This window comes from Triplophysa rosa, linkage group LG1 (assembly GCF_024868665.1).
Source record: "Triplophysa rosa linkage group LG1, Trosa_1v2, whole genome shotgun sequence".
NCBI classification, from domain to species: Eukaryota; Metazoa; Chordata; class Actinopteri; order Cypriniformes; family Nemacheilidae; genus Triplophysa; species Triplophysa rosa.
The window spans coordinates 3,238,490-3,266,173 of NC_079890.1; the positions used below are offsets into that span (position 1 = coordinate 3,238,490).

The 27,684-nt window shown below is 38.3% G+C and overlaps 1 protein-coding gene across 1 annotated transcript in view; it reads left to right on the forward strand.

Moving 5' to 3' along the window:
* Positions 1-27,684, forward strand: part of adamtsl3 (ADAMTS-like 3) — a 130,770-nt gene that overhangs the window by 439 nt on the left and 102,647 nt on the right. The window contains 3 exon segments of the mRNA XM_057358154.1: positions 1,297-1,660; positions 2,137-2,256; positions 27,247-27,366. Of these exon segments, the coding sequence (XP_057214137.1) occupies positions 2,188-2,256; positions 27,247-27,366 (189 nt within the window). The 5' untranslated portion in view covers positions 1,297-1,660; positions 2,137-2,187.

Here is a 27,684-nt window from a genome sequence, read left to right on the forward strand (position 1 = left end):
CAGGAATGTGCATGTTTGCTCAGTTTCGCACAACGCCACCCGGTGGATGGTGAAGTAATTGCAATCTCTTAAACAAACTGTTTTAAATCAAACCAGGAGGTGAATGATAGACTGTCAAGTACTCATGAGATTATTTGTAGAAATAATCTCTAGAAAATCTGTCTTTTAAATGTCTGCTTGGAAAGAGAAATATCTCGTGATATTTAAAAACTGTTCGAAAAATGAAAACTATTGCATGAATTTCTTTAACAGCAGATGGTGATAAAAGTCCATGAATTTGCTTAGTGTTGCTGATTGTCATTACTTATTGTCTGTAGTGATAACACGAATAAACCATACAGCCAGACATGCATAGGAAAAATTGTATTAAACAGATGAAAGTCTAAATTTGGATGTCTAAATTTCAATTGAATTATGGCTTGAATCATTTTATGAATTTAATTTTTGATTTCATATAAAAAACTGATTACAAATGAAAATAATTAAATGTATCTGAGTTAATAAATTACCCATATAGATAAAATATGGATTGCTAATTGTCTCTTTTAAAAAAGAAACAATACAAACATTTTCAGATTATTTCCTATTCATTTTTCAATAATTTAATTATTCAATTTAGTCCCATTAATTCAAAATATGTTGTTACACATTTGCTTTAAAATAATGAAAAGCGCACCCATCCCTTTTCTCTTTGACTATAGCAGGTGAAAACATATCAAAGCCTCTTGCTGCCAAACTCTACTCCGCACTTCATAATAAACAGATAAGCTCTGCCACAGCAAACGCTTTGATCACTTACAAGAGCATATGAATGATAAAAGATGACATGAGCTACTGTGCTGCTATCTGGAAATAATCCAAAGACTCATGATATTCAGTAAGCAGTGATTTAATGCTGGAACTAAAGGTTTGCTGCAAGCCAATACATTAACACTTCAATTTATAGAATGAAATGAAAAAAATTGCTCAAAATAGTATACTTAAAGACGTAAATGAAAAGTCTGTCGTCACCTTCTTTCATCAGACAGAAATCGAGGGTCTGACAAATTTTGTAGGCCTATGTGAAAGCAGAATCGTATGAAATATTTTGGAATAACCAAACTGTCAAGAATGTCTGCACAAATGTTTTAATAATAAACATTTTCTGTATCATTACTTTCACACTATTTTACATCTTGAACTTTAATTAGATTTAACTGACTGAAAAAAACAAAAATGTGTGCCATTAAATTTTGATCATTTACATATCGTGCCAATGACTTGTTTTTATTGTTTATTGCTTATTTATTTTTACAGTGTATTATAGCCGTAAAAACGACTTCAGCTAAACATCCCGGTCTGGCTTTGATGAAACGGTCCGTCCGTCCGTCAGCTGAAGACACGTCTCGTGCAGGGACGCCTAGTGGAGCGCGAGCGCTCATCACATGAACTTCAGTGCGCGGTACGCAGCCCGAGGACGCGCAGCCTGAGGACGCGCAGCACCGCGCTGAGGACAGAGACTAAAACTCATAGTTATTTCACGGACTTTTATACCGGACTCACCGCCCGTGACATCCCGGCGAGCGCCGCGTAACGACGCGACACCTTATTAAGGACCACTGATGCGACGCGCGCGTTTCACGGATTACAATGTGAATCTATGAGTTTACTTCGCAGCAAGGTAAGGCCGTCTTGTAAATTAGAGTTTGTTAAGAATTATACCAGCAGACCAATGGTTTTATGTTTTTTTTTTAAATTATTTTTAAGGCTCTTTATAACGCAACTTTGGTTTGTCTGCTCTGACAGCGCGTGTGCGTGTGTGCATCTGTGATCCATACAGCATCTCAGTATACAGATTTCTCGGCAGTGTGTCAATATGGGCATTTATGACACGCACCGCTGCCCAGAAATGATCCATACCAGCGATTACACTGCATTCTTACAGCTGATGCATTATACATGCAGAATACCTGAGAAAGAGGCAGTGTTTTCATGCCATTCACAGTCAGGACACTCGCACCTTTCTCTCAGTGTTTGAGCACTGTTATTAGAAAAATAACATGTGCTGAAAATGTGAAAAAAGTGAGAGTCTACCTGTAATAATCTGATTGCTTGTATGATGTTTCACATTGAAAGTGCATTCCTGTCTGTCTCCAGGCTGGCATCTGACTAACATCATTTAGACAGGTCTGGAACAGGATCTTAAAGATGGAGTTTTGGATTTTGCCCATGTGCCGGATGAGCGTGATGGTGATGCTTATGTCATCCACTGTTCAGGTAAATGTCAAGCGTTATTTTGTCAAGCTCGCATCAATACAATCAATCCCAGTATGTCTGCACTGAAAAATGTATGCTGAGTTTATTTCTGGCTCGGATTTGCTGTGCTTTGGGTTATTTTTACAGTGGGACTATGGTTCATGTACATCTAAGACTGAACGTTTTTCGTTTCATTTGGAAATATTCATTGGTACATCATTGTTTATGAACGCTTCATTTCATTTGTGTTTCCAATCCTGGCCATATTTTACCGCGTCGAAATGTAAATGCGATAGAGAATGGCTCTTTGTTTAACTTGTTATCAAATGCAATGTAGTTTAACTGAATTTGTTTCAGTTGAACCCTGCCTGGCTACGGGTATTTGTATTGACTGGGTTTGTTGCTAGACATTGTTGCAATATCGAGTCAGACGGTCCAGCTCGGGTTCTGCATTTCCCGAAAATACAAATTCTTTCATCGTTTATTCACCCCCATGTGGTTCAAGACTCTTTCTGTGGTGGAATACAAAAGAAGATATTTTGAGAAATGTCTCGGTGGGTTTGTCGAACTATTTTCTATAGAAGTCAATGGGGTCCAACGTTCTTTAAAATATCATCTTTTGTGTTCTGCAGAAGAAAGAGTCATACAGGTTTGGAATGACATGAGGGTGAATAAATGATGACAGAATTTGTATTTTTGGGTGAACTCTATTAAGTATGTAGAGTGAAGTATTCAGAACAGACGCGTCGGCATCTTTCTAGTTTGTATTCGCATCCATCCTCTCAGTTCTGTTCATAGTCCTGCACTCCATCACAGGTCCACCCGGAGCCGTTGAATGTTCCTTCTTTGTTAGAAACTGAAGACAGCAGGATAGTTATATATAGAGGGCTGCGTGGATCTTAATGGAAGAGCTGGCATGGGCATGGATGCCAGCCTAATCCGTTACAATAGAGCCACTTGATAACAGCAATTTTCACCTGAAGTGGCCAAATCTCTTTGTCCCGTGTGCCAGTACATGAATAACGACAGGCGAAACCCAAGTCCTTTCTTTGTGGGATTCTGCCGAGGCTGAACGAAATAGAGATTAAAGTACGGAGGAGAGAGCATAGCAGCAGTGCACTCTGGGATAGGGTTACAAATGGCCACGCCGAGCGCCTTTTCCATTCATATGCCATTTGTCACTCCTGTAGTCTGTGCGAGCTAATGGTGGTATAATAGTGTATTGAATGTATTAAGAACTACTGTATTGACTTTCTTACACCAAGAATCAATATTTTTAGTTGCAATTTTTACATAAATACATTTGGGCAAATATAAACAAACCACCAAAGAAAGTCTGCGAGAACGCAAACTTTACAGGAAATACACATTTTCATAAATATGTTTTCAGAAGGTTTTACTAACATTCCCAGGGTTTATCCTGGCTCAAAATGAGGCTGAGGTGGTGCCATCCTGATCTTGTACACACACATAGGCCTACCGTACCTTTAAGTGGCTTAACCAAAGTGACTTTGAGTTTGACATATTAAAAGTTCTAACAAAATTAGATAAAAATGACAATTATTAAGTTATATAAAACATTACTTTTATTCAACCAAACAGAAATGTTTTTTTTAATCAAATAAAGCTTTTTTATCATTTTCAACTAACTTTTCAGCCCACAATATCCAACTGAATTAACCAGTCTTTCAAAATGATCTAAGCTCATTCACATCTTTCATTCTCTGTGGTTCACTTTAAATGATTCAATGACCTCTTATATTCGCTAGTGACTGAAAAGTTCAATAGTTTAAATGAATCGGTTCAAATGAGTCATTCGTGTGCGAGTCGTTCTGAACGCAATGTGCGTTCATACTGGCGAACTCGCTGTGTACAGTATACGCTGATTCAACGATCCAACTGCACAGCTGAAGACATTACAATGATGTACGTCATGTTAATTTAATACATTTCAAGAAATTAAACGTAGGCTACTTGGATGCAAAACAAACAGCCGTGAAACACAGGCTGGCTCTTGTTCTGCAACTCTTTTTAGCGCCTCAGTGTGCTGATAATGAAACAGCGCCTCCACTGTGGCGTAATGTCGCAACTGCAGTTACAAATGACAGTCTGTTAAATGCACGCAGCATTTCTTGTAAAGACTCGACCATAATTTTGGCGAGAGCCTGAGGCTGCACGACATTTGACGGAGGCGGCCGCCTCCAATTTCTCTATGCAGGAAAAACCCTGCTTCCCTTTAAGTTATGAAAACTTAAGTGGAACGTTAAAACATTCAGAAATAATGTAAGAATAATGTTTTCATAAAAGTGTTTTATAGCATTTATAGAATATTTAGCAATGATGTGTAAATAAAAAAGCTCTTTTAATGTTACTGCATGCTTTAGAAGTTCTGTGAACGTTCTCTGTTAGCTAGGCTAGCCAACTAGGAAACCTAGAATGAACTAAAAAATACATAAAAATATTTATAGAATGACAGATAAATACAGAAAAGTCCATTTTAGATTAAAGTTTTTAAAAGATGACGATCCCCCCCGCAAAAAGAAGTTTAAATTCAAAGTGACACGCTCACACTAAGCTTCACAATTTAACATTTTCATGCAGACAGGTGATTCCAGACATCCATCATGGAGAGAACAGGTTCTCGCTTTAGTCTAAATTGAAATTTGATGTGCATTTATCCCGAGTCCCCATTAAAGCTCTTTGCAGTAATCTTTCAGAATAATATTTGTTCTACGGGCTAAACACTTTGGCTTGATTTATGCGCGTGTGGGAGCTGCCGCTGGGACTCCTTAAGAAGCCGTGAGTTTCAGCTCAGAAAGTGAAGTCAAACAGGTGTTTTCACTACGCTTTTCCCACATCTCCTGTTTTCTGCTTTTTCTATTAGAGAGCGGTTCTGCTCTTTAACCTCTCGCTTGCAGTACTCTCCTCTGGACTCCACACACACACACAGTCTACTTGACGCAATTGCTTTTACATTAAATAATTACCCAGGGTTGTTGTAATGTGGAATACCTCACATTGTTCATCCTGATGAAGTTATTATTGGCTTGACGTAGATGGCTGAAGGAGCCTGAGTGTGAATCTCATCGAATCTGTGCTCATTTGTGTGGATGCCTGAAAATAGGCATATTTGTGTGAACGTTTTCACACAAAAATAGTGAAACATCATTAAATTGCACTTCGTTATAATTATAGTTAAAACGCACAAATGCATAATTCACAGACTGGAGGTTTGAAACATGCTAAGCCAAATATTGTTTATATAACCATTAGAAATTGAATATCTACACTGCAGTAAGTTAACAAAATGTGTGTTACATTTCGATCTGGTTCCGTGTTTAAATGCAGTTGAAATATGTATAAAAGGTGGTTGTTGTGTTCGTTGTGTGCGGTTTAGAGAATGGCACCCTTGTACGTCATCTCAGATGTTAGTACATAAGGATAGGTTTCAAAGAGTGACGGACACCTACACAGTAGAGATGCGCGGAAAGCGTTTATTTGGAGATGGTTTAAATGTGTATTATGTCAAATATTAACAGCGGTGTTTTATCACCTAGAATAATCCAGAGTTATCAGATTAATTAGAAAGAGGAGGTTAATTGTCAAACATCTTCACCATTTAACGGCATGTGTAATTATTTACGTAGCTAGCTGTAAACACTTTATCAGATTAGCACACTGCAGCTTACTTGATCAGTAAGATTTTCTTCAAATTGCTGTTTCATTATGACAACATTTCACCTAAAAGTGAAACTGTACTGAAACGCAGTTTGTGCGAATGCCTACTGTGGCGCCCCCTGTGGCCAAACTAAGAATGCATACTTGCGCATTTCTGTTGCGTTTTGAATCGTGTTCATACTAGGGCTGTCACAGTATCAGATTTTTTCTAATGATGATCGCGTCCAAAATAAATCACGTTAATTAAAATGTGTTATCAGTAATGCTATCAATCGAATTCTTCTTTAATGTTTTATTTTGCATTTGATCTTTTTTTGGCCAAAGAATCGTAATCAAAACTCAAAATGCAAGTGTTGAGAGACAGAGAGTTTGTAACCATTGTGGCTCTTAAGGCAAAATGTTGAAGTGCCAACCAGATAATGGCATTTTTATATTATAGGTAGTATTACCGCAGTATCAATAAACAAGCTTATAAATATTCTGGTTATTGTCAGTACCAGTGTATTGCAACACCCTTTGTTTATACAGATTTCAGAAGTTTGAAATTGAGGTTGCAGAAACATGTACTTGCGACTGTAGGGTGCTGTATCTGTAATTATTTCAACCTTTCATGCCTATGTTGGTCATATTAATCTGTTAAAGGAATAGTTCGCCTTCAAAAAGAAAATTCTGTCATCATTTACTCACATTATTGTCATTTTAAACCTGTGTGATTTTTTTTCTCTTCTGCAAAACACAAAAGAAGATATTTTGAAAAATGTTGGTAACCGAAAACCGTTGGTCCCCATTGACTTATTGTATGGACAAAAAACCAGTGCAAGTCAATGGGGACCAACGGTTTTCGGTTACCAACATTTTTCAAAATATCTTCTTTTGTGTTTTGCAAAAAAAATCACACAGGTTTAAAATGACAATAATGTGAGTAAATGATGACAGAATTTTCATTTTGAAGGTGAACTGTACACTTTTTTTGTAGATGTAGATCTTTTGTAGCAATATTTATGCAAGCACTCTAATTCTGCATGGTGGGAAAGCACACAGTCCCTCCTTTCTGAAATCCGAGGATATTTTTTCTCCCAAACGCAACATTTAAGGAGAAGCGCAGAGGTTAACTGAGTGCATAGTCAACCATCACGAGCCGGAGTGGATTTTGAAACTGTAATTCTTGCTTGGCTTATACCATAGATTATGACAAGCAGATGTTATATTAACCTCATGCCTGATTGCTTTTTATTGTATTGTGTTTTCAGCAGTATCGATATTCTCAAGTGCTCAATTGAAGCCATTTGTGCCCTTTCTTTCAATGTCACCCTCTTCTCACTTAAAGCTGCGTTCTCTTTCCATTTTTTTACGTTTTTTCCAATTTATAGATTCAGAAACAATGCGGTTAAGGATCACGCTGTAGGCGGACTCGTAAATGAGCCCATTGTTTTAGCTTTCTCCTAACAGACAGAAAATACATAACAATATGGTATTTATATTCCATTGTGAAGAGTTTAAATTATTTTTGGGGTGTAGAGTAAACAATAACGGGGAGAAAGAGACTTACGGGAAGGGGAATTTGGAAAACTGTTGCGTTCTGGTGCAATAGCAGTTAAAAGAGACTGGATTTTGGCAACAACGCCATGTAAACGTTTTAAAAACGTTCACATTTTAGGGGAACCCTAGAGTCCCCTATAGCCATAACAATACAGAGGAATGAAAGAGTTTGGATTACTTTAAACAGCTAACAAAAATCCTCATGGATTTAAAGGGCCTATGCATTTTAAAATGTGAAACTGCAGGAAAGAAACAACATAACAGTGTGGACGCTAATATATTAATCATTATCATTTTAGTTATTGTTCTTGGCTTAAATGGGACGTTGTGTGTCCTCTTAAAAGTGTCAGATATGAGACTGACCAGCACCATTTTTAGAACGAAAGAAAGAAAAATACTTGCAGGTTTGCCGCATGAGGTCGAGTAAATGATGACAGGACTTTTCATTCTTTTGTTTCCATCCATTCACGCAGTCGTAGCTGTACTAACACGGGTCGCTTCCAGCACAGACGCAGCGGGCCTCTCAGCACGTCAGCTCGCCGCGTAACCGGCCTGTTTGCCTTTCTAACGGATCTAAAAATATGCCAAGAAAGCTTTCATCTCATGCTGCTAACTTAACAAAACATGAAACGAGAATTAGAAGCAGCGTCGTGAAATTCTATCTCGCGCGAACGTATTGCAGCAACAGCTCGCCGTGCCTGGATCCGCAGCAAAAATCACTCAGCGGAGTCACACAGACGATATTTTAATCTGATGGCAAATGTAGCCATATTGAAAGTTTCACTTGGCGTTCGTTTTTCTCTTCGGCTGATCTTTTTATTATGCTATTGAAATTTTATTCAGATTGAGCTCAGCGGATCATGTGTTATTGTGTAAGTAGAAGACGCTCTGTGTTTTCCGTGGAGATGTCTGACAGGGCCTTGAAAAGTTTTCTCCATCTGTGTCGCTGTACTTTGACGGCTCGGTGCGGCTGAGCTTCAGTCTGTTTGAACAGCTGACACTTAAAACAGGGACAAAGAAAACGGCTCCGGGCTTCCTTACCGCTGGAAACCACAGGAGCGGTTGTGTGCACTTGAGTGGCCTCTTACATCTGTATATTTGGTCATTGAGGATCAACAGAAGCCTACAGTGGCCCCAACGCATTTGGACACCCCAAAAATAACCTTGAATTATCCCTTTAAAAACATGTACATTTAATAAAAGATATAAATACATAAACCCAAGTGGCATTGAGAGAGAGAGAGGCAAAGTCTCCTTGCTTTATAGTTATTATAGAACCTGTCATTGTAAAGACATTTACCATAATGCATCTTCTTTTATTATTTATTACGGATAGTGTTTCAAAAAAGTCAATGGTAAACTTTTTGAACTTCAAACATTGTTTTAACGTGGTACTTGAAGTAATGTTTTGGAGCCAAAATAGACGCTTACCAGTCACCAAATACGACGAGTACAAATTGGTATCGACCGTCAATGAAGGCTGACCAAGTGATGCCAGAAACAAAGCAAAGACAAAGCAAATACCTGTTCCGCATTTATTTGACTAACCAATAACTGTCTGTCTTGTGTCAAAAAAAAAAAAATATATATATATATACTGTATATATAATCCTCTTTAATCCTCCTAGTAGCATGGCTTTGTAAACTAACGGTACTGTTTAGCATGTTGACAAAATGTTTATATGCTCTCCTACTTGTAAGTCGCTTTGGATAAAAGCTTCTGCCAAATGAATAAGTGTAAATGTACAAACCGTCACATCTGTTTTTCACTTCAGATTTTTGTTTGGGATAAATGTGTATTCCTCACATTAAGCCACCAAAACAAAATCTAATGAGCAGAATGGAGTGGTGCAGAGATGACAATATTTGTTACTTTTGAAGCCGGAATACAATCGTCAGAAGTAAAAAGCTAACACGAGGCTATAAACAGACTACACTTAAGGTCGCTCGATATCAACGTCACCACCACCAAGCCTCCGACAACTCTTTCAAACTTCATTAAAAACGTGTTTCCCGGTAAGTAATTACTCCGTGAATGAATTTGCATAAATTTTGAGAGATTTGCGCCCATGTTGCATTATTTGTGAGATTTATATGCGCGATGACGTCTAACGTCCCCGCCAAAGGAAGTAGTCGCTTTTAGCAACTTGTTAGCAACCGCGGATTTTAAAAAAATCACGAGCGGGTTATAATTGGTGTGTTTTATGTAGTATATTAAAACGTGAAAATATTTAGAGGTTTTGTTAACCACAATCTTTGTTTCAGGCGATTTACCAAAAACCCATTCAAAAAACCCATAGACTTTGGGGCGATGGAACCGGAAATGCTAAAATGCTAACTCAAAATATGCAAAATATTTTTGCATACAAAAATATGTCATCTCTGCGGCTCTCTATTACAATGTGTCTTGTCAAGCTTAATAATCACATTGTTATTAAGACAAAAAACATATACATTAATTTAAAAAGTGTGCGACACTCGTTAAAAAAAGAATTGTCTGTTGAATTTTCTGTGAACACCAGGTGCTGGATTCTTATGCACAAATGATGTGCAAAAAGGCCTTGTCGTTGTATGTCGTAACGGTGCCACATCATGTATGGTGAATGGTTCTTTATCTTTTGACATATATTACTCTTGATGAATTCTCTCTCTCTCTCTCTCTCTCTGTTTGTACGTCTCGCTCTTTCCCTCGGAGTCTCCGGTGAGTTGAGCTGAAAGGCTCTTTCATTGACAGTTACTGTGTGGCCATTCACTCTAAGCAGCTGTAAACAGACACGCTGACTTTTCTGCACCCGCTGAATCACTGAATCATTTGGATGGACCACCCCCCCCCCGCGGCCCCCGAGACATGGCAATAAGACTCTTGACACCAAGGCCTGGCACTTATTTTACAAGGCCATTCATGAGTCTAGTCAGTCACGATTCTTGCAGCTTTCGATGGAGACGGTGGCATCTGTATTACAAGGTCTTACAGCTAGAACGATGACATTTGAAAGTATTTTGGACGTTAAAGATATTTGACACATTTCAGCTGCTGAATAAACTGATGTTCTGACATAAGTCAACATGTAATGCTGTTGGCAACTCACAATTTACTTTTTTAATGTGACGGATTTCCATGTGTCTAATGAGAAAACGTGTAGGGTGGGACTTCCAAAAATCAACTGGATTATGAAAAGGGGCATAGCCTGCAGGAGCCAAAGGGGTTAAAAAGCGTCACCGGCGTCTGAGGATATTAGCTCAATGTCATGACATAAGTAGAACATTTTGGGAAATCCTCAAAAAAAAAAAATTAAATACATGTTTGTAGATCTATTGCACTATAGATGGTTTAAAAGCAACAACATAAACAAACGTTACTACGCATGCGTGCGTTCGTGGGCTGCCCTTAACTTCCGGGACACATTCACAAACAATAGAGTGCCTGTAGATTATTTCTGATAACCATCAAAGAAAACCGAACCGTTACTTGGATTAAGTCGTCTCTCCAATATTTTGAATTTAGACTGCGATACCAAGCTCAACCGCTAGATGTCAATGTCCCATACGGTTTCTTTAAATGCGACCAAAACTACAGGACCCATTCAACAAATTGTTTATTTAATAAAATTTACATATAACAAAATTCAACAAATCGTTTATCGTTATACAACGGAAGTGATACAGGCCAATGCTTAGGAACAGCGTTTGAAATGTACATGAACTGCACCTTTTGTTTCATAAGCGTAATTGCGCAAAAAATCCCCTTTTTCAATGTCGCTTCAGTTACAGCCCTTACGGAAAGAAAATATATTTCCTAATATATGAATGAAAAATATATTAAATGACAGAATGGTATATTAGAAAATATACAGAATAATATATTGTGTAACTATATTACAATATATTGAATAATACATAAGAAATTGCCGCTTTTCATATATTGAAAAATATATGACAATACATTTACTTATATATCACAATGTATGTCATTTTATAATCAGTAATATCAGGGCCTGTTTGGGGGCCCTATGCGAGATACTATTTGGGGGCCCCTATTTTTTCAAACTCTGAGGTAGAGATTCCTAACTTTTTCATATATTCTGTGACGATGCAGCAGTCTTTTACATTTTAAGAGGAAAGCAGGCTAGAGTACATTAATAAATGCAGCAGATACAGTGTGTTCTTGAAAAATGTTTAATGTAAACTTTGAGGTGGCATAACATAAAAAAGCTTTAACCCACCATTCCAAAACAGTAAAAAATAAATAACTAAACTTACTTAAATAAATAAGTATATAATGGACCAGCATCCATGTTATTGCACAATCAATAAAAAATAAATACAATAGAGCAAAGAATTGGATTTCATAGCACAGTGATCATTTAAAATTCATAGTGCTATATATAATCCAATAATCCACTGCTACTACTACTACTGCTTCTAAAAGTAACAATAATCAGTTTAATAATCAATAATTGGTTTTATTTATAAAATAGTAGCACAGGTCTGTGCTTGAGACACATTTATTTGAGCCTTTTTGTAAAGCAAACTCTGGATAAAGCTGACTTTATTTACATACAAACAAAGAATCATAGCCCGTTAGCTGAGGTAGCTCACATTTATCTGAGGCTAGCTGAGCTAGCCAGCATGACAAAAGTAGCAAACTAACTTGTTCAAAAGTTGGCATTATGTGTCCGCCTCCACCCACATCAAATGCCTTACCTTTATCCTGTGATCGTTTTTCTTCATCGGTTTTCTTCTTTTTGCGTTTCTCTGCACCAGAAGCATAAGTACGTTTCGATGACATTGTAATTAGCGTCTACCGTTATTCTCATCACTTCAGTGGAAGGTGGGCGGCTGTCAATCATCCCGTCAGACCTGTCGGCAGACGTCACTTACCACGTGACAGCCCAGCCCAAAGGTGATTTTGACCTGATTACCCCATGAACACTTACATGCTTTGCAAATGAATGCATAATGAATGCATGCAAATAAAGACAGGTACTTTTAATTCTCCAAAATATAATAAAATATGAGGCTGAACTTGCAGTTTGGGGGCCCCCTGATGGCTGCGGGGCCCTATGCAGCCGCATTGTCCGCATATAGCAAGAAACGGCTCTGAGTAATATACTTTATAATACATTGATGTACAAACCCGATTCCAAAAAAGTTGGGACACTGTACAAATTGTGAATAAAAAAGGAATGCAATAATTTACGAATCTCATAAACTTATATTTTATTCACAATAGAATATAGATAACATATCAAATGTTGAAAGTGAGACATTTTGAAATGTCATGCCAAATATTGGCTCATTTTGGATTTCATGAGAGCTACACATTCCAAAAAAGTTGGGACAGGTAGCAATAAGAGGCCGGAAAAGTTAAATGTACATATAAGGAACAGCTGGAGGACCAATTTGCAACTTATTAGGTCAATTGGCAACATGATTGGGTATAAAAAGAGCCTCTCAGAGTGGCAGTGTCTCTCAGAAGTCAAGATGGGCAGAGGATCACCAATTCCCCCAATGCTGCGGCGAAAAATAGTGGAGCAATATCAGAAAGGAGTTTCTCAGAGAAAAATTGCAAAGAGTTTGAAGTTATCATCATCTACAGTGCATAATATCATCCAAAGATTCAGAGAATCTGGAACAATCTCTGTGCGTAAGGGTCAAGGCCGGAAAACCATACTGGATGCCCGTGATCTTCGGGCCCTTAGACGGCACTGCATCACATACAGGAATGCTACTGTAATGGAAATCACAACATGGGCTCAGGAATACTTCCAGAAAACATTGTCGGTGAACACAATCCACCGTGCCATTCGCCGTTGCCGGCTAAAACTCTATAGGTCAAAAAAGAAGCCATATCTAAACATGATCCAGAAGCGCAGGCGTTTTCTCTGGGCCAAGGCTCATTTAAAATGGACTGTGGCAAAGTGGAAAACTGTTCTGTGGTCAGACGAATCAAAATTTGAAGTTCTTTTTGGAAAACTGGGACGCCATGTCATCCGGACTAAAGAGGACAAGGACAACCCAAGTTGTTATCAGCGCTCAGTTCAGAAGCCTGCATCTCTGATGGTATGGGGTTGCATGAGTGCGTGTGGCATGGGCAGCTTACACATCTGGAAAGGCACCATCAATGCTGAAAGGTATATCCAAGTTCTAGAACAACATATGCTCCCATCCAGACGTCGTCTCTTTCAGGGAAGACCTTGCATTTTCCAACATGACAATGCCAGACCACATACTGCATCAATTACAACATCATGGCTGCGTAGAAGAAGGATCCGGATACTGAAATGGCCAGCCTGTAGTCCAGATCTTTCTCCCATAGAAAACATTTGGCACATCATAAAGAGGAAGATGCGACAAAGACCTAAGACAGTCGAGCAACTAGAAGCCTGTATTAGACAAGAATGGGACAACATTCCTATTCCTAAACTTGAGCAACTTGTCTCCTCAGTCCCCAGACGTTTGCAGACTGTTATAAAAAGAAGAGGGGATGCCACACAGTGGTAAACATGGGCTTGTCCCAACTTTTTTGAGATGTGTTGATGCCATGAAATTTAAAATCAACTTATTTTCCCCTTAAAATGATACATTCTCTCAGTTTAAACATTTGATATGTCATCTATGTTGTATTCTGAATAAAAATTGAAATTTGAAACTTCCACATCATTGCATTCTGTTTTTATTCACAATTTGTACAGTGTCCCAACTTTTTTGGAATCGGGTTTGTACATGTGATAAGATATGGTACTAGATGTGTAAAAGTAATATTGACCAGAATATATTGACTCATGCCATATATACACACACATATATGGAAATAAATATTTCTTATGTTTAACAACCATTTACAATATGTATGTTTCATATTTTAAAACATAGCTAGTTTACAATAGCATAAGCACACCTGCTCATACTAAAGCACTTAGTGAACAGACATTTACTGCATTGAAAAGCGCACAGCCTTTACTTTTTAAATAAAGTAATATACTGTATAATCTTCATGATGTTTGGCCAATCGTTATCCTAACCACATGCTCTACTCTTCAACGCCACGGTAACCCCACAAATTTACACATACTAGAAACCCTTCTATTTCAAAGTAATACAACATTAAACACTAACAGATCTCCCCCTATATTCATATTCAGCAAAAAGACATGAAATAACACCTACATTTAAACAATTTTACTCTCCTTTAGCATTCGGAAGCAAAGCATGCTGGGAACTAGAAATCTGCTTTCAAAAACATTCCTGTGGCTCAGTGGTTAGAGCGTGGCACTAGCAACGCCAAGGTCATGGGTTCGATCCCAGGGGATTGCACATAGTCAGAAACAAATGTACAATGCAATATAAGTCGCTTTGGATAAAAGCGTCTGCCAAATGCATAAAAAAGTGCAATATATACTCAATAAAAGATCAAATGCGATGAGTATTAGATTTATTTTTGTCTTCGTTTCGAAATTTATTTATATGTTCAATATACACTCACCTAAAGGATTATTAGGAACACCATACTAATACGGTGTTTGACCCCCTTTCGCCTTCAGAACTGCCTTAATTCTACGTGGCATTGATTCAACAAGGTGCTGAAAGCATTCTTTAGAAATGTTGGCCCATATTGATAGGATAGCATCTTGCAGTTGATGGAGATTTGTGGGATGCACATCCAGGGCACGAAGCTCCCGTTCCACCACATCCCAAAGATGTTCTATCGGGTTGAGATCTGGTGACTGTGGGGGCCATTCTAGTACAGTGAACTCATTGTCATGTTCAAGAAACCAATTTGAAATGATTCGAGCTTTGTGACATGGTGCATTATCCTGCTGGAAGTAGCCATTAGAGGATGGGTACATGGTGGTCATAAAGGGATGGACATGGTCAGAAACAATGCTCAGGTAGGCCGTGGCATTTAAACGATGCCCAATTGGCACTAAGGGGCCTAAAGTGTGCCAAGAAAACATCCCCCACACCATTACACCACCACCACCAGCCTGCACAGTGGTAACAAGGCATGATGGATCCATGTTCTCATTCTGTTTACGCCAAATTCTGACTCTACCATTTGAATGTCTCAACAGAAATCGAGACTCATCAGACCAGGCAACATTTTTCCAGTCTTCAACTGTCCAATTTTGGTGAGCTCGTGCAAATTGTAGCCTCTTTTTCCTATTTGTAGTGGAGATGAGTGGTACCCGGTGGGGTCTTCTGCTGTTGTAGCCCATCTGCCTCAAGGTTGTGCGTGTTGTGGCTTCACAAATGCTTTGCTGCATACCTCGGTTGTAACGAGTGGTTATTTCAGTCAAAGTTGCTCTTCTATCAGCTTGAATCAGTCGGCCCATTCTCCTCTGACCTCTAGCATCAACAAGGCATTTTCGCCCACAGGACTGCCGCATACTGGATGTTTTTCCCTTTTCACACCATTCTTTGTAAACCCTAGAAATGGTTGTGCGTGAAAATCCCAGTAACTGAGCAGATTGTGAAATACTCAGACCGGCCCGTCTGGCACCAACAACCATGCCACGCTCAAAATTGCTTAAATCACCTTTCTTTCCCATTCTGACATTCAGTTTGGAGTTCAGGAGATTGTCTTGACCAGGACCACACCCCTAAATGCATTGAAGCAACTGCCATGTGATTGGTTGATTAGATAATTGCATTAATGAGAAATTGAACAGGTGTTCCTAATAATCCTTTAGGTGAGTGTATATCCATATGCTGTATGTAGAAAAATATTAGCACCAGCTTCCAATAAATGGAAATGTATTATGTAATATATTGCATTATATTTTGCAGTATATTCCCATATATTTTTGTTCCGTAGGTGCATCAAGAAACTTTATTTACAAGCTTTGCAACTAGTGTAAACCGTACGCTTTCACCTTTGCTATTTGTTATTCTCGCTAAATAAGTATTCCGGTCTCCACAGCAGTGAAACGCCTCGAGCGACTTCTGAATTTGCATATGAATGATATCCAGAAACAGTTCAGCTCAGCGTTTGTCGACCTCACGCCGTCTGTCATCTCCTGCTCTCAACAAACATCCAGCGTTTTACAACCAAAACGAAATGACGCAATCAAAATGCAATTACAGCGTGGAGCGGGAGATTGTGACTGGTGGGATTGATGGGAAATCATTTGTGTTATATTATATTACACGTCTAGGTCCTCAGGGGCTTGTGTCAGACCGCTAGCACACAAGATTTTTCACTTTCCAAACTGGGATTTTAGTCTGGCACCACATCGCTTTGCAATAAAGCACACATGTGTACCAGTTACCAGAACCGGAGAACGGTGTTGCTATTGCTTGCGGACTTTAGAGAAACTATATCTACAGCCTTTGACCCCCCCTTTCATCTGGGTGGTATGGACAAGTGTGAGTTATGGGTGTAAGGATTATGAAACGCTTAGTGGTAAATCCTTAACTTCCTGCTGAGCCAAGGGCTGGACTTTTCCCACAGGCCCTGGAAATTTGGGATTTTTTAGGGAGAACGGTGGTGTTTTGTTGTTATTAGAGGTGGAGGAGATGGGTTAAGAGTTAGTGAACGTGGAGTGGCGTTAAGGTGACGAGTTAAGGCGGGCAATTAGAGACAGAAGAGGTTTGGCCGAAGGTTCGAGTCAGATGTGGCGTGTTGTGTGCTTTTAGGCGAGGGTGATAAGAACTGTTAAGAAGCGTTAACTGTTAAGGAAGTTAAGAGGAGGCTGTCGGGTCATGGGGTAAATGTGTGGTTATCTCGGCTTGTTCCAGACTCTTTCAGATGGAAAAGTTCATATGTGATTAGCTGCATTGCAACAGTATAGTGCTAAATAAAAGCCATGTCAGTTGTAGAAACCTTCACCGAGGCAGCAACAAGATTATTAGCTGTTAAAAACTTTTGCTCGATTCCAAAACCTTGTGAGCTGCACTTGCTCTCTAATGCCTAGACAGACTTCACATTGAAAAATAAAAAAATGTTTGGCTTTACAAAAGATATCTATAAACTTGTGTGCTCCAAAACATTGACAAAATGTACATTTTGGATGATATAAGCATGCAAAATGTATAGTCTCTAGGGCTGTCGCGATAAACCGACGATAAATATCACGTGATTTATGCACAGATTTTGAGTGAAGTACGGGAAAATGCTGCTGCATCCGAACGCCAGAGGGCGCTCACGTGCGGAAACTCCAAATACGCGCTGCAGAAGAAGACCATAACACACGTAGTTCTAGGAAATGCCTATGGACATCTTTTTATCACTGTTACTCAAGCCTCATCAGGTATTTTTATGATAATAAAGTATATTTATAATGATCATGTTTGACGGGTGTTGCTTTTTCAAATGCACGTTATAAGCGACTCAAACTCGCACTGCTTTTAGATCGAGCAGCATTTCCTACTGATCCCAGAGACGTGCTTCACGGACAAGCTACGCATTAAAAAAAATATCGACACATTGCATATCGCAGCCAGCTTGATTTCAATAGGATTTAGTGGTATCGTGATAAATTATCGTGCAGCCCTAAATATACTATCAACAATTTTTATGACATCAACTTGCACTTCTGCTTCTCATCAGAGTCTAATATGTGAGGTAAACTAATGTTTTTTTTAAAATAGGAGGAGCCACTTAATACAGTATGTCCCGCCCTAATTTCTTGTTTCAGTAGAAGTGTGGTAAAAATAATGGGCTCTGTGCATACGTGACTTCCGGTTGGGGAGACTTAAAGCAGAGAGAAATGGAAAAATGAGAAAATAGTTCAATTTAGCAGATGCTCTACATTGCGGCACACAGCAGTGGTATATAGAAGTGGCGTTCTACCGTATTTGAATGTTATAACGAAATGTTAACTTATGAAATTATCATTTAGCCCATTTAAAAACCGCAGATTTCAAGGCATTTCAATGGGGTTTTAAAGGTGACATATTTTACGGTATTTCGAGATCTTTGTTGTGTTTCTGTGGTGCAGTGTAACACTCTTAGTTTGTTAAAAAAAACGTATTATTTTGAACATATTTTACCTTTATTCTTCACCACTGTCTCTTTTCTCACAAAACAACCAGATTTTTTTCCGGTTTCTAAAAAATCCCTCCTTCCAGCACGCTCTGATTGGTCCAGCTGACCCAATCTGTTGTGGTCACCCGCGAGTTTCGGCTTCACAGTCGGTTGTGATTGGTCAAAGCGCTCAGAGCTTCAGGGGAGAATGTCCCGCCTTCGCATAACTTTAGCTTTAGCCCTTAGCAATTAACAGTAAGAATGGCTTCAGTTTGACTTCATTACTTCACGCGAATTAATCACACGAATTAATCAGAAGCCTTAATTTCAAACATAATGGAGGCCTGCTAGTGTGTGAAAGTGTGCATGTGTAAACGTCAATCCTTGTTAGAGATCGCGATCATGTTTTTTATCCTATGGCGAGGTTGCTGTGCACTGTCTACTATGGCGAGGGACGTAACACTGAGCGGTTCCAGTTGCGCGTCAGACCGGTTCTACAAATAGTAATAACAGTCGCGTCAGTTATGCTTTATTAGTTCAGAGCTGATGATTTTGATTTAATTATGCTTATTTCATTCATCTCTTGCTTCAAGGGTTGTTTACCTGATTTTGTGACAATGCATCATGGGATTGCATTTTTCAAAAAGATACACATGTATTTTACTTTATGGAACAGCTTTTTGGCACTAGTGTGGCTGTGATGGGTAAAATACTTAAAACTTGCAAAATATTGATACAGAAAGCATTCTGTATCAAGGTTGTTATTATTGTACGCTATGGCCAGGTACCCAAATAGAACAGGAACAGCTGTTAGCAGATCCCATCCTCAAGGTCAGCTAGACGCCTATCAAAATTCCTCAACAGGATTTTCTCTAAACGCGTCACCTGACCTCTCATGGAGTGGTCATCAGTGTCTTTAGGAAATCATGACTAAGGATATACTGTATGTCGTCTAACCTCCTTTTATAGTTTTATTTGAGTGACGTACACATTTGTTATTGCATTTTGGTAATCTGGGCTGTTATTGACCACCATATGTGATTTTGTAACTGAAGGTTAATAGATTTTTAGGTATGTTAGGTTTAGATACATGAATGCGATTGTTTGTTTCGCAGCTGCTGAGTTTTACCTCGGTTGCTCAGAAACACATGCTGGCATGCGGCAGGCACATTCGTCACAGGTGTTAACATTGTTACCATGACACACACCTCCCACTTCTTGAGCTCCTGCTTATTAAAGTGCCCTAGAGAATATAACATCATCTTCTTAAAAGACCTATGACAGCGAAGGTACTACTACACTTACAAAAATAAGTATACTTTAAATCCATTTGATTAAGAAAACGTAAAGTTCCAGTATATTTTAGGTTTCCTTTATGTAGTAATGCCAGAGTACTAGTGGTATACTCATAAGTGTTCTATTTTAATAGGCTACTACTTGGGACTAAATTGGCCCGCTTTAGTTTATAAAAGTATACTTTGAAGTATACTTCAAGTGTAAACTTTGAGTACGCAACTAGTTTACATCTACGGTATGTTGAGTATACTGATATAAGTATACTGATAGTTTACTAGTTCGATACTTGTAGCAAAAGTACACTTTGAAGTTTACTGTCATTAAACTACAAGTTAAGTAGTTTCTGTACTGTGAGTGTACTTGCAAGTTTTAACACCATACTTTTTACTTTGTATTCTTTATAACATTTAGTTACCAATCAAAACTTGAACGTGTAAGTGTATAAGACGGTATGTAAATTGTGTGAAAAAAGTATTTTATAGTCTTCTCAATCATTAATTTAAGTATATTTCTGAGTACACAAAAAGTAAACTTTCCTATTTGAGAAAGAAATATACTAATAGCACACTAATAGTAAACGTCTTTTTTTTAGGGTAAGGATGGCTGGCACACAGAAGATCATAGAAGAGATGTAGCTTAATTTTTTTACAGTTGATTTATGTACAGATGTACAGCCCAGGAACTTGAGGATAGTTTCATCAGAATAATGAGGACAACAAAAAAGCGTAGTTTATTCTACTTGACCTCTTAGCGAGGATATATTCCTGCTTTCATAGTGAGATCAAATATCTGGCACCGTCTTCTAACACCTGCATTCCCTGAACAGCCTGAGGGTTTTACCAGCAAACAGTCCAGCACCAGTGGCTAATGAAAGCACAATGAACTTCAGTACTTTGGGTATTTTAGCTTTGAGGTTTTTTTCCCTTGGGCAGTAACTTGTGGCTTTAGTATGTATCATCAACATCTTTACAACTTAGATTCATAGCAATCACAGAAATTGTCATCACATTGCATTGCGGTAAAGTAAGATGCGGGCAAGAACGTTTCAGCTTTTACAACTGGCACAGAGCTAGTCATGCAAAGGTTGTCAGTTTGATGACAAGAACTCCCCCAAAGAGAAGTATTAATCCCTGCGTGGCATGCCAGCCTCTTCTGTTATGGGGAAGTATGGCCGGAGGCAGCAAACTCAACCCTGCAGAGCTGTTTTGGAACGTTTTCAAAGAGACTGCGGCATGCTGAGTTAACATAGATACTATGAATTATATCAGGCTATTAGGCCGGCGGCCATATCACTGGCTGCCCACTGGAGCTAAGCAGGGTTGAGCCTGGGCAGTACCTGGATGGGAGACCTCCTGGGAAAAACTAGGTTACTGCCGGAAGTGGTGTTCGTGAGGCCAGCAGGGGGTGCTCACCCTGTGGTATGTATGGGTCCTAATGCCCCAGTATAGTGATGGGGACACTATACTGTAAAAAAGCACCGTCCTTGGGATGAGACGTTAAACTGAATATGGCTGCCGTCGCATCGTCCAGGTGGGTGGTGGTTGAGGAGATTCCCCCTTCGATGTAAAGCTCTTTGAGTACCCAGAAAAGCGCTATGTAAATGTAATGAATTATTATTATGATCTATGACTGGCTACATCAGCAGGTGTATAAACATACATAATCTTTTGCTGCTGCCGGTGTGTCAGAGAGAAACGTATGGTGTCATATGGCATATAAAGTATCATAGTGTCATATAGAGTATCATAGAGTGTCATAAAAAGTGACATTAAGTACTAGAGCGTTATATAGAATATCATATAGTGCCATATATATGATCATGTAGTGTGTCATATAGTGCCATATAAAGTATAATGTAATGTAGAGTATCATATAGTGTATTTAGTATAAGCCTCATAGCCTCATATAAAGTGTGATAGTGTCATATAAAGTATCATACTGAGTATCAAAGAGTCATATAGAGTATCATATAGTGTGTCATATAATGTTATGCGTATCATGTAATGTATAATGTGTCATATATTGTAATATAGAGTATCATATAGTGTATAAGTCTTTATTTTAAGTCTTGTAGCATCATATCAAGTATGATAGTGTCGTATAGAGTATCATTCTGGGTATCAAAGAGTCATATAGAGTATAATAGAGTGTCACAAAATGTGGCAGTAAGTATCAAAGCGTCAAATAGAGTATCATACTGTATAGTGTCATATAATGTGTCATAGTGTAAAATAGAGTATTATATAAAGTTTAAGTGTTTATGTACAGTATTTATGCATTTGGCAGTATGTGTTCCCTAAAAAATAAAATCCATGACCTCTGTGCTGCTAACGCAATGCTTTACCACTTGAACTAGAGGATATAGACATGGCTCGTAGACGTAGAAGCTCAAAGAGCGTCAAATAAATTGTTTAATAAAGTATCATAAAGTGTCATATAGATCTCCATAGCTTGTCATATCATAAAGAGTATCATAAAGTGTCATATGGAGAACCTAGCACAGTGGTCCGGTACCAAAATGGTGGAGCTAGACTCACTGCAAAACGTTGATTGTTTGACAGAGAATCGTCACTTATGTCACCATTTTTTCAACGATGCCGATTGCTACTTTTCGGCATACACCATGCCAAAAACTTTGTTTTAATAGTTTACTTTGACATGCAAAGCCAACCGCCTCTGTTATATGTTGTGCTCCCATTCTGGGGCAACTATTTTAAGTTTGTTACACTTAATCTGTAATGAGCAGAACGGCAGTAAACTTCACTCTTCAGTGCGTTCAGAATTACACTGGGATCTGAGAAGGCAAACACCCGGTCCTCCAGACAGGGGCTTTACTAGAGCCTCAACAGAGAGACCAGAGACTTTTGTGCTTAAATGGAAGTCAATGGAGGTGATGCTTCACTTCACCGATTAAATTGCTTTTGCGTGGAAATAGCTAATCGCTAATTGACTGCTATTAATTAACACTATTAACACGTTCGCCATGACATATTCATTCTGGATTGAGCTATGTTTGGAGTTTGCGACTGTAAATAAGATAATGGCAAGCTGTTTTATAAGACATCACAATAAAATCTGAACCAATGGAAACTGAGGGCCGTTATGTGATTGGTTACATGGCAAACGTGTTCCGGGAGTTGTTACGATTTTCCAATGATACAGATGTAGCGATAGCTTGTACCACCCATACAGACAAGACGTGTACCCTTAAAGTAAATGTTGAATCTTTATTGTCCCACTGACTTCAGAGTCATGGAATGTTCGACTGACCAGATGTTAACCTGACTTTGCTTTTACAAAGAACCCTCGCTGGATGTTTCAATGTCAAATTAGATCTTCTCTTGACTAAACTGATCTTTGGCACCGAGCGTTCGAAGTCAAATGCTTATGTAAGGTTAGTTTGGTCTGAGGTCTGGTTCCATAATAATCTGGTTTCCCCAGATTGTTGAGTAGACTCATTCTGACAGAATCGAAGCATTCCTCCGGCCAAAGCAGAGCCTTTCGCTTTTAATCTTCGGAGCTAGAACTCATTCCGTGGATGTGGACTTACTCCTTTATTTATTTGGCCGGCTTGCCCTGCTGAGACAATGTATCTACAGTCCCTAAAAGAGCGTCTGATGAAACATCCCCTGGCACAAATTAAGCACACCTGTGCCCGCTCTTGAAAGTGCCAGTGCGAGAGCTTGTAATGAATTCATACCTGGCGATAAGATGGACGAAATTCGGTCACGTTCCTTCCGTCGAAAACCGAGATAGGAGTTACACTTATGCAGAAATAGTGTGTAACACTGTTAAAGGGATAGTTTGCCCAAAAATGATTCATCCTCACGTCGTTCCACACCTGTATGACTTTCTGTTTTCTGCAGAACACAAAAAGATATTTTGAAGAACGTTAGCAACCAAACAACACTGAGCCCCTTTGACTTCGATTGTCTCAAAATATCTCGGTTTGTGTTCCACAGATGCAAAAAAGTTTTAAATGATATTAGGGTGGCTCATTGATGACAGAATGATTTTGGGTGAAGTATCTATCGCTTTAAGATTTGTTTATTGAAGCAGAGGTGGCACTTGTAATGTTTCTTCAAAGGGACATTTGAGACCCGCTGCCATTCCAACATTTCTTTCTTGGTTTGGGCACTTAGGGGGATCAAATGTCAGACGATGAACATCATCACAGGGCTTTACAGCTCTGAGAACCTCCCACTGTTTCTATTCTTGGTTACAAAATAAATGTCATCCCTGTTACCCACATAAATGATATTATTGTTGGTCTGTCAGGGTGGTTTCTACTGTGGCTGTTGGTGAGAGATGGCCGAGCTTCAATCTTTGATCTGCTCGACTTCATCCGTTTCTCACACATCAGAGTTTGTTATAGTACATCTGTGTGGGCCCCTGGAGGTGCGTCGGGGCCTCATAGGGAATTTATAGGAGATGTCCCCTGCCAACTTAGTCAGTAGCTGAAGGATGTCTGTGTGTGTGTGTGTGTGTGTGTGTGTGTGTGTGTGTGTGTGTGTGTGTGTGTGTGTGTGTGTGTGTGTGTGTGTGTGTGTGTGTGTGTGNTGTGTGTGTGTGTGTGTGTGTGTGTGTGTGTGTGTGTGTGTGTGTGTGTGTGTGTGTGTGTGTGTGTGTGTGTGTGTGTGTGTGTGTGTGTTTGAGGGGGACACAGATGGTGGGGTGTTTACGGGGTCCGGAGGGACAGGACAGGTGACGGATGAGACTTGTTTCGTCTGGAAGCAGTCTGCTTTGAAGCTTAAATCTACACAGGGTTTTGTGTGATTCAATACGGAATTAGAAATTTAAATTGACTTCCATTGTATGGACGTAAATCCACTGAAACATTTTTCAAAATATTTTCTTTTGTGTTCCACTGAAAAGGACATGTAAACTAGGATAAAAACAGGATGCAGAATTGTAAATGTAAAGTTTATAATATAAACAAATGCTGTGTAGGTTGTTTTTGCTATTTTGATTTTGTTTCAGTAATCCCCTTTCCAAAAATTTGTATAGTTTAGTTAAATTGATTGAGTTTACTTAACTAAAGTTCAAGTATATTGTTAAGTATAATTTGTGTAGTAAGTATACTAATATCAAAGTACTAGTAGTATAATTGTAATAATTATATGTATATAATATTATGTAACATAATATGTAATATGTATATAATATATATGTAATAATAATTGTATAAGTGTTCTATTCCAATACTACTTGGGACTAAGCTGGCACCTTTTTTCATGTATAAATGTATACTTCTAAGTATGCTTCAAGTGTAACATTAGTAAACAATGAGTGCAAAACCTTTTCACTGCAGTAGCGATACTGATAGTTTACTAGTTCAATACTTGTAACACATTTTTAGAAAACTACTAATGTAATAGTTTTCATTCTGCGTGTATAATTATATTTTTCAGAAGGATGTAAAAAGTATACCACTATTTTTTAAATTCTAAATGAGTAAATGGGTGGACTAGTACACTAAAGTATGTAAGTTCACCAAATGAGTGAAATAATATACTCAAGTATGTAGGTTCACCACATGAGTCGAATAGTACACTAAAGTATGTAAGTTCACCAAGTGAGTAAATAAGTGGACTAGTACACTAAAGTATGTAAGTTCACCAAATGAGTGAAATAATATACTCAAGTATGTAAGGTCGCCAAATGAGTGGACTTGTACTCTAAAGTATGTAAGTTAACCAAATGAGTAAATGAGTGAATATACTAAAGTATGTAAATTCACTAAATTATTAAATGAGTGGAATAGTACTCTAAAGCATGCAAGTTCACCAAATGAGTGAAATAATATTCTCAAGTATGTAGGTTCACCAAATGAGTAAATAAGTGGACTAGTACACTAAAGTATGCAAGTTCACCAAATGAGTAAATGAGTGAAATAATATACTAAAATATGTAAGTTCACCAAATGAGAAAATGAGTGGAATACTACACTAAAGTATGTAAGATCGCCAAATGAGTAGATCAGTGGACTAAAATATATATATATATATATATACTAAAATATATAAATTCACCAAATAAGTAAACTAGCAGCACACTTGAATTAAAGTCTTTAATATAAGGGTGCTTTAAAATGTGCATTACAAGGTCTGTGTGTTTGTATGTGTTATTGTAATTGTTTTTTGACAGATTGTTTTTCTCTCATGTAAACTCATTACTATTATAATCTGAATATTCTGCATTTCAGGGAATAAATAAATAGGCTTGAACAGTCTAAATGATACCTTTATAATGACTTGTCACTAAACTTGTGTCAGGCATCCTCTGCTGTGACTGTGTTGAGATTCTTTGCATTGTGAAAAGTAAATCACCTCTTTTGTTATTCAGCGACGGCCAACATTGACATTTATCCATACACACTTGAGCAGACACTCCCAGTGCGCAGGTTAAGTGAAATGAACTTTTAATCGCAAGTGTGTGTTATGAAGTTTAACACGCTTTTTTAAAGTTGCCCATTTAATGAAAGAAGGAAGAAAAACTCATTCCATATTTTTCAGAAGTTTACGGCGACTTCCATAAAGTTTTTTATAAACTCTGTGCATAAGTGCAGTAAACACGTTCTACTTCTAAATTGGTTGGATTGGTTCAGGATTTGGTTCATGTGCTGTGGCTAATCTTCCTCGATAAAGCCTCCAAGCAAAAGAGAATTTCTACTCTTACAGACCTGGAGATATTTTCTCTGCTGTGGGTTTATCACAACCGTACAATGCATTGTTGACATGCCAACAGCTGAACCGCTCTTTAACTATGTGAGTTTCAGGTGGTCCATGCTTTACAACATTTTTACACGGCTCTCTGGAGTACTCTGTTCTGATTGGTCAGTCATGACATTACAATGTTTGTTTTCCCCCATAATAACCATTAAAACAGTCATCTTAACTGGTACTACTTACATGTTTATTGTTTTACTCTGCTGTCTCTTTTCATGCCAAGTTTGAATTTGTTACACATAAATTGTTAAAATATTTTGTGTCCAGTTAACGAGGTGGCTATTTATGTTTGATCTCATTTGTTTCCTTTTGTACCAGTGATGGTTAGGTTTGGGGCGGGGCTTCATTTTTGCTTTTTTTAAATAAATTCATATATTTGTTTAATACAAATTCATACGAATAGCCACACATATTTACATTTACATATTACATTGGTCTATTTCGCAAATGTAAGGTAACATTGTGGCTGCTATAATAATATTTTTTTTATGTGTGTAATGATATTCACGATTTTCCATAATGTAATGTCAAATTGAGATATATTTTACTTAACATGTGCACGAAATTCACTGAGAATCTTTTAAAATGTTCGGAAACTGAAAGTGTGCGTCAGGCTGTTGGAAGATGGAGTTATTTTTTTTTCCAAATTTGCACACAATTCTTGTATCTGGATCAATCTGTAGTTTGATCATAAACATTCGTGTTTGATTTCTAGTTTGTTGACATGTCTGAATTGTTGAGCCGCCGATGTCCACGGTACTTTTATAGGTTTAACATGGCTTCTGTGGTTTTGTTTTACAGGGGGTAGCAGACCAAACGCAGAGCGCTTACTTCCTGCCTGAATTTGCACTTTCGCCACAAGGCAGCTTTCTGGAAGACACGACCGAAGAGCAGTACCTCACATATCGCTACGACGACCAGGTCAGAGATGCAAAATCATAGGGTGATTTAATACCACATTGTAAAAGTGCTGTTCTGAGAAATGGTGGTTATGAGGTACAGCTTCTAAAAGAAATAAGTTTGATTCTAATTCTGCCTACATTGGATGCAACGTCGTTATAAACGTTGCGTACGCACAAAACGGGGCTGTAAACGTGCGTATGCCACTTTCCACGCAAAGGTTGTCTCACCATCACATTGTTCACTACGAGACGCATTCTTTTACTGGTGTGAGTGAAGCCTAATGATATATTTAAAACTCTGTTTTCTCTTTTATACACACATTTGATTAAACATTTC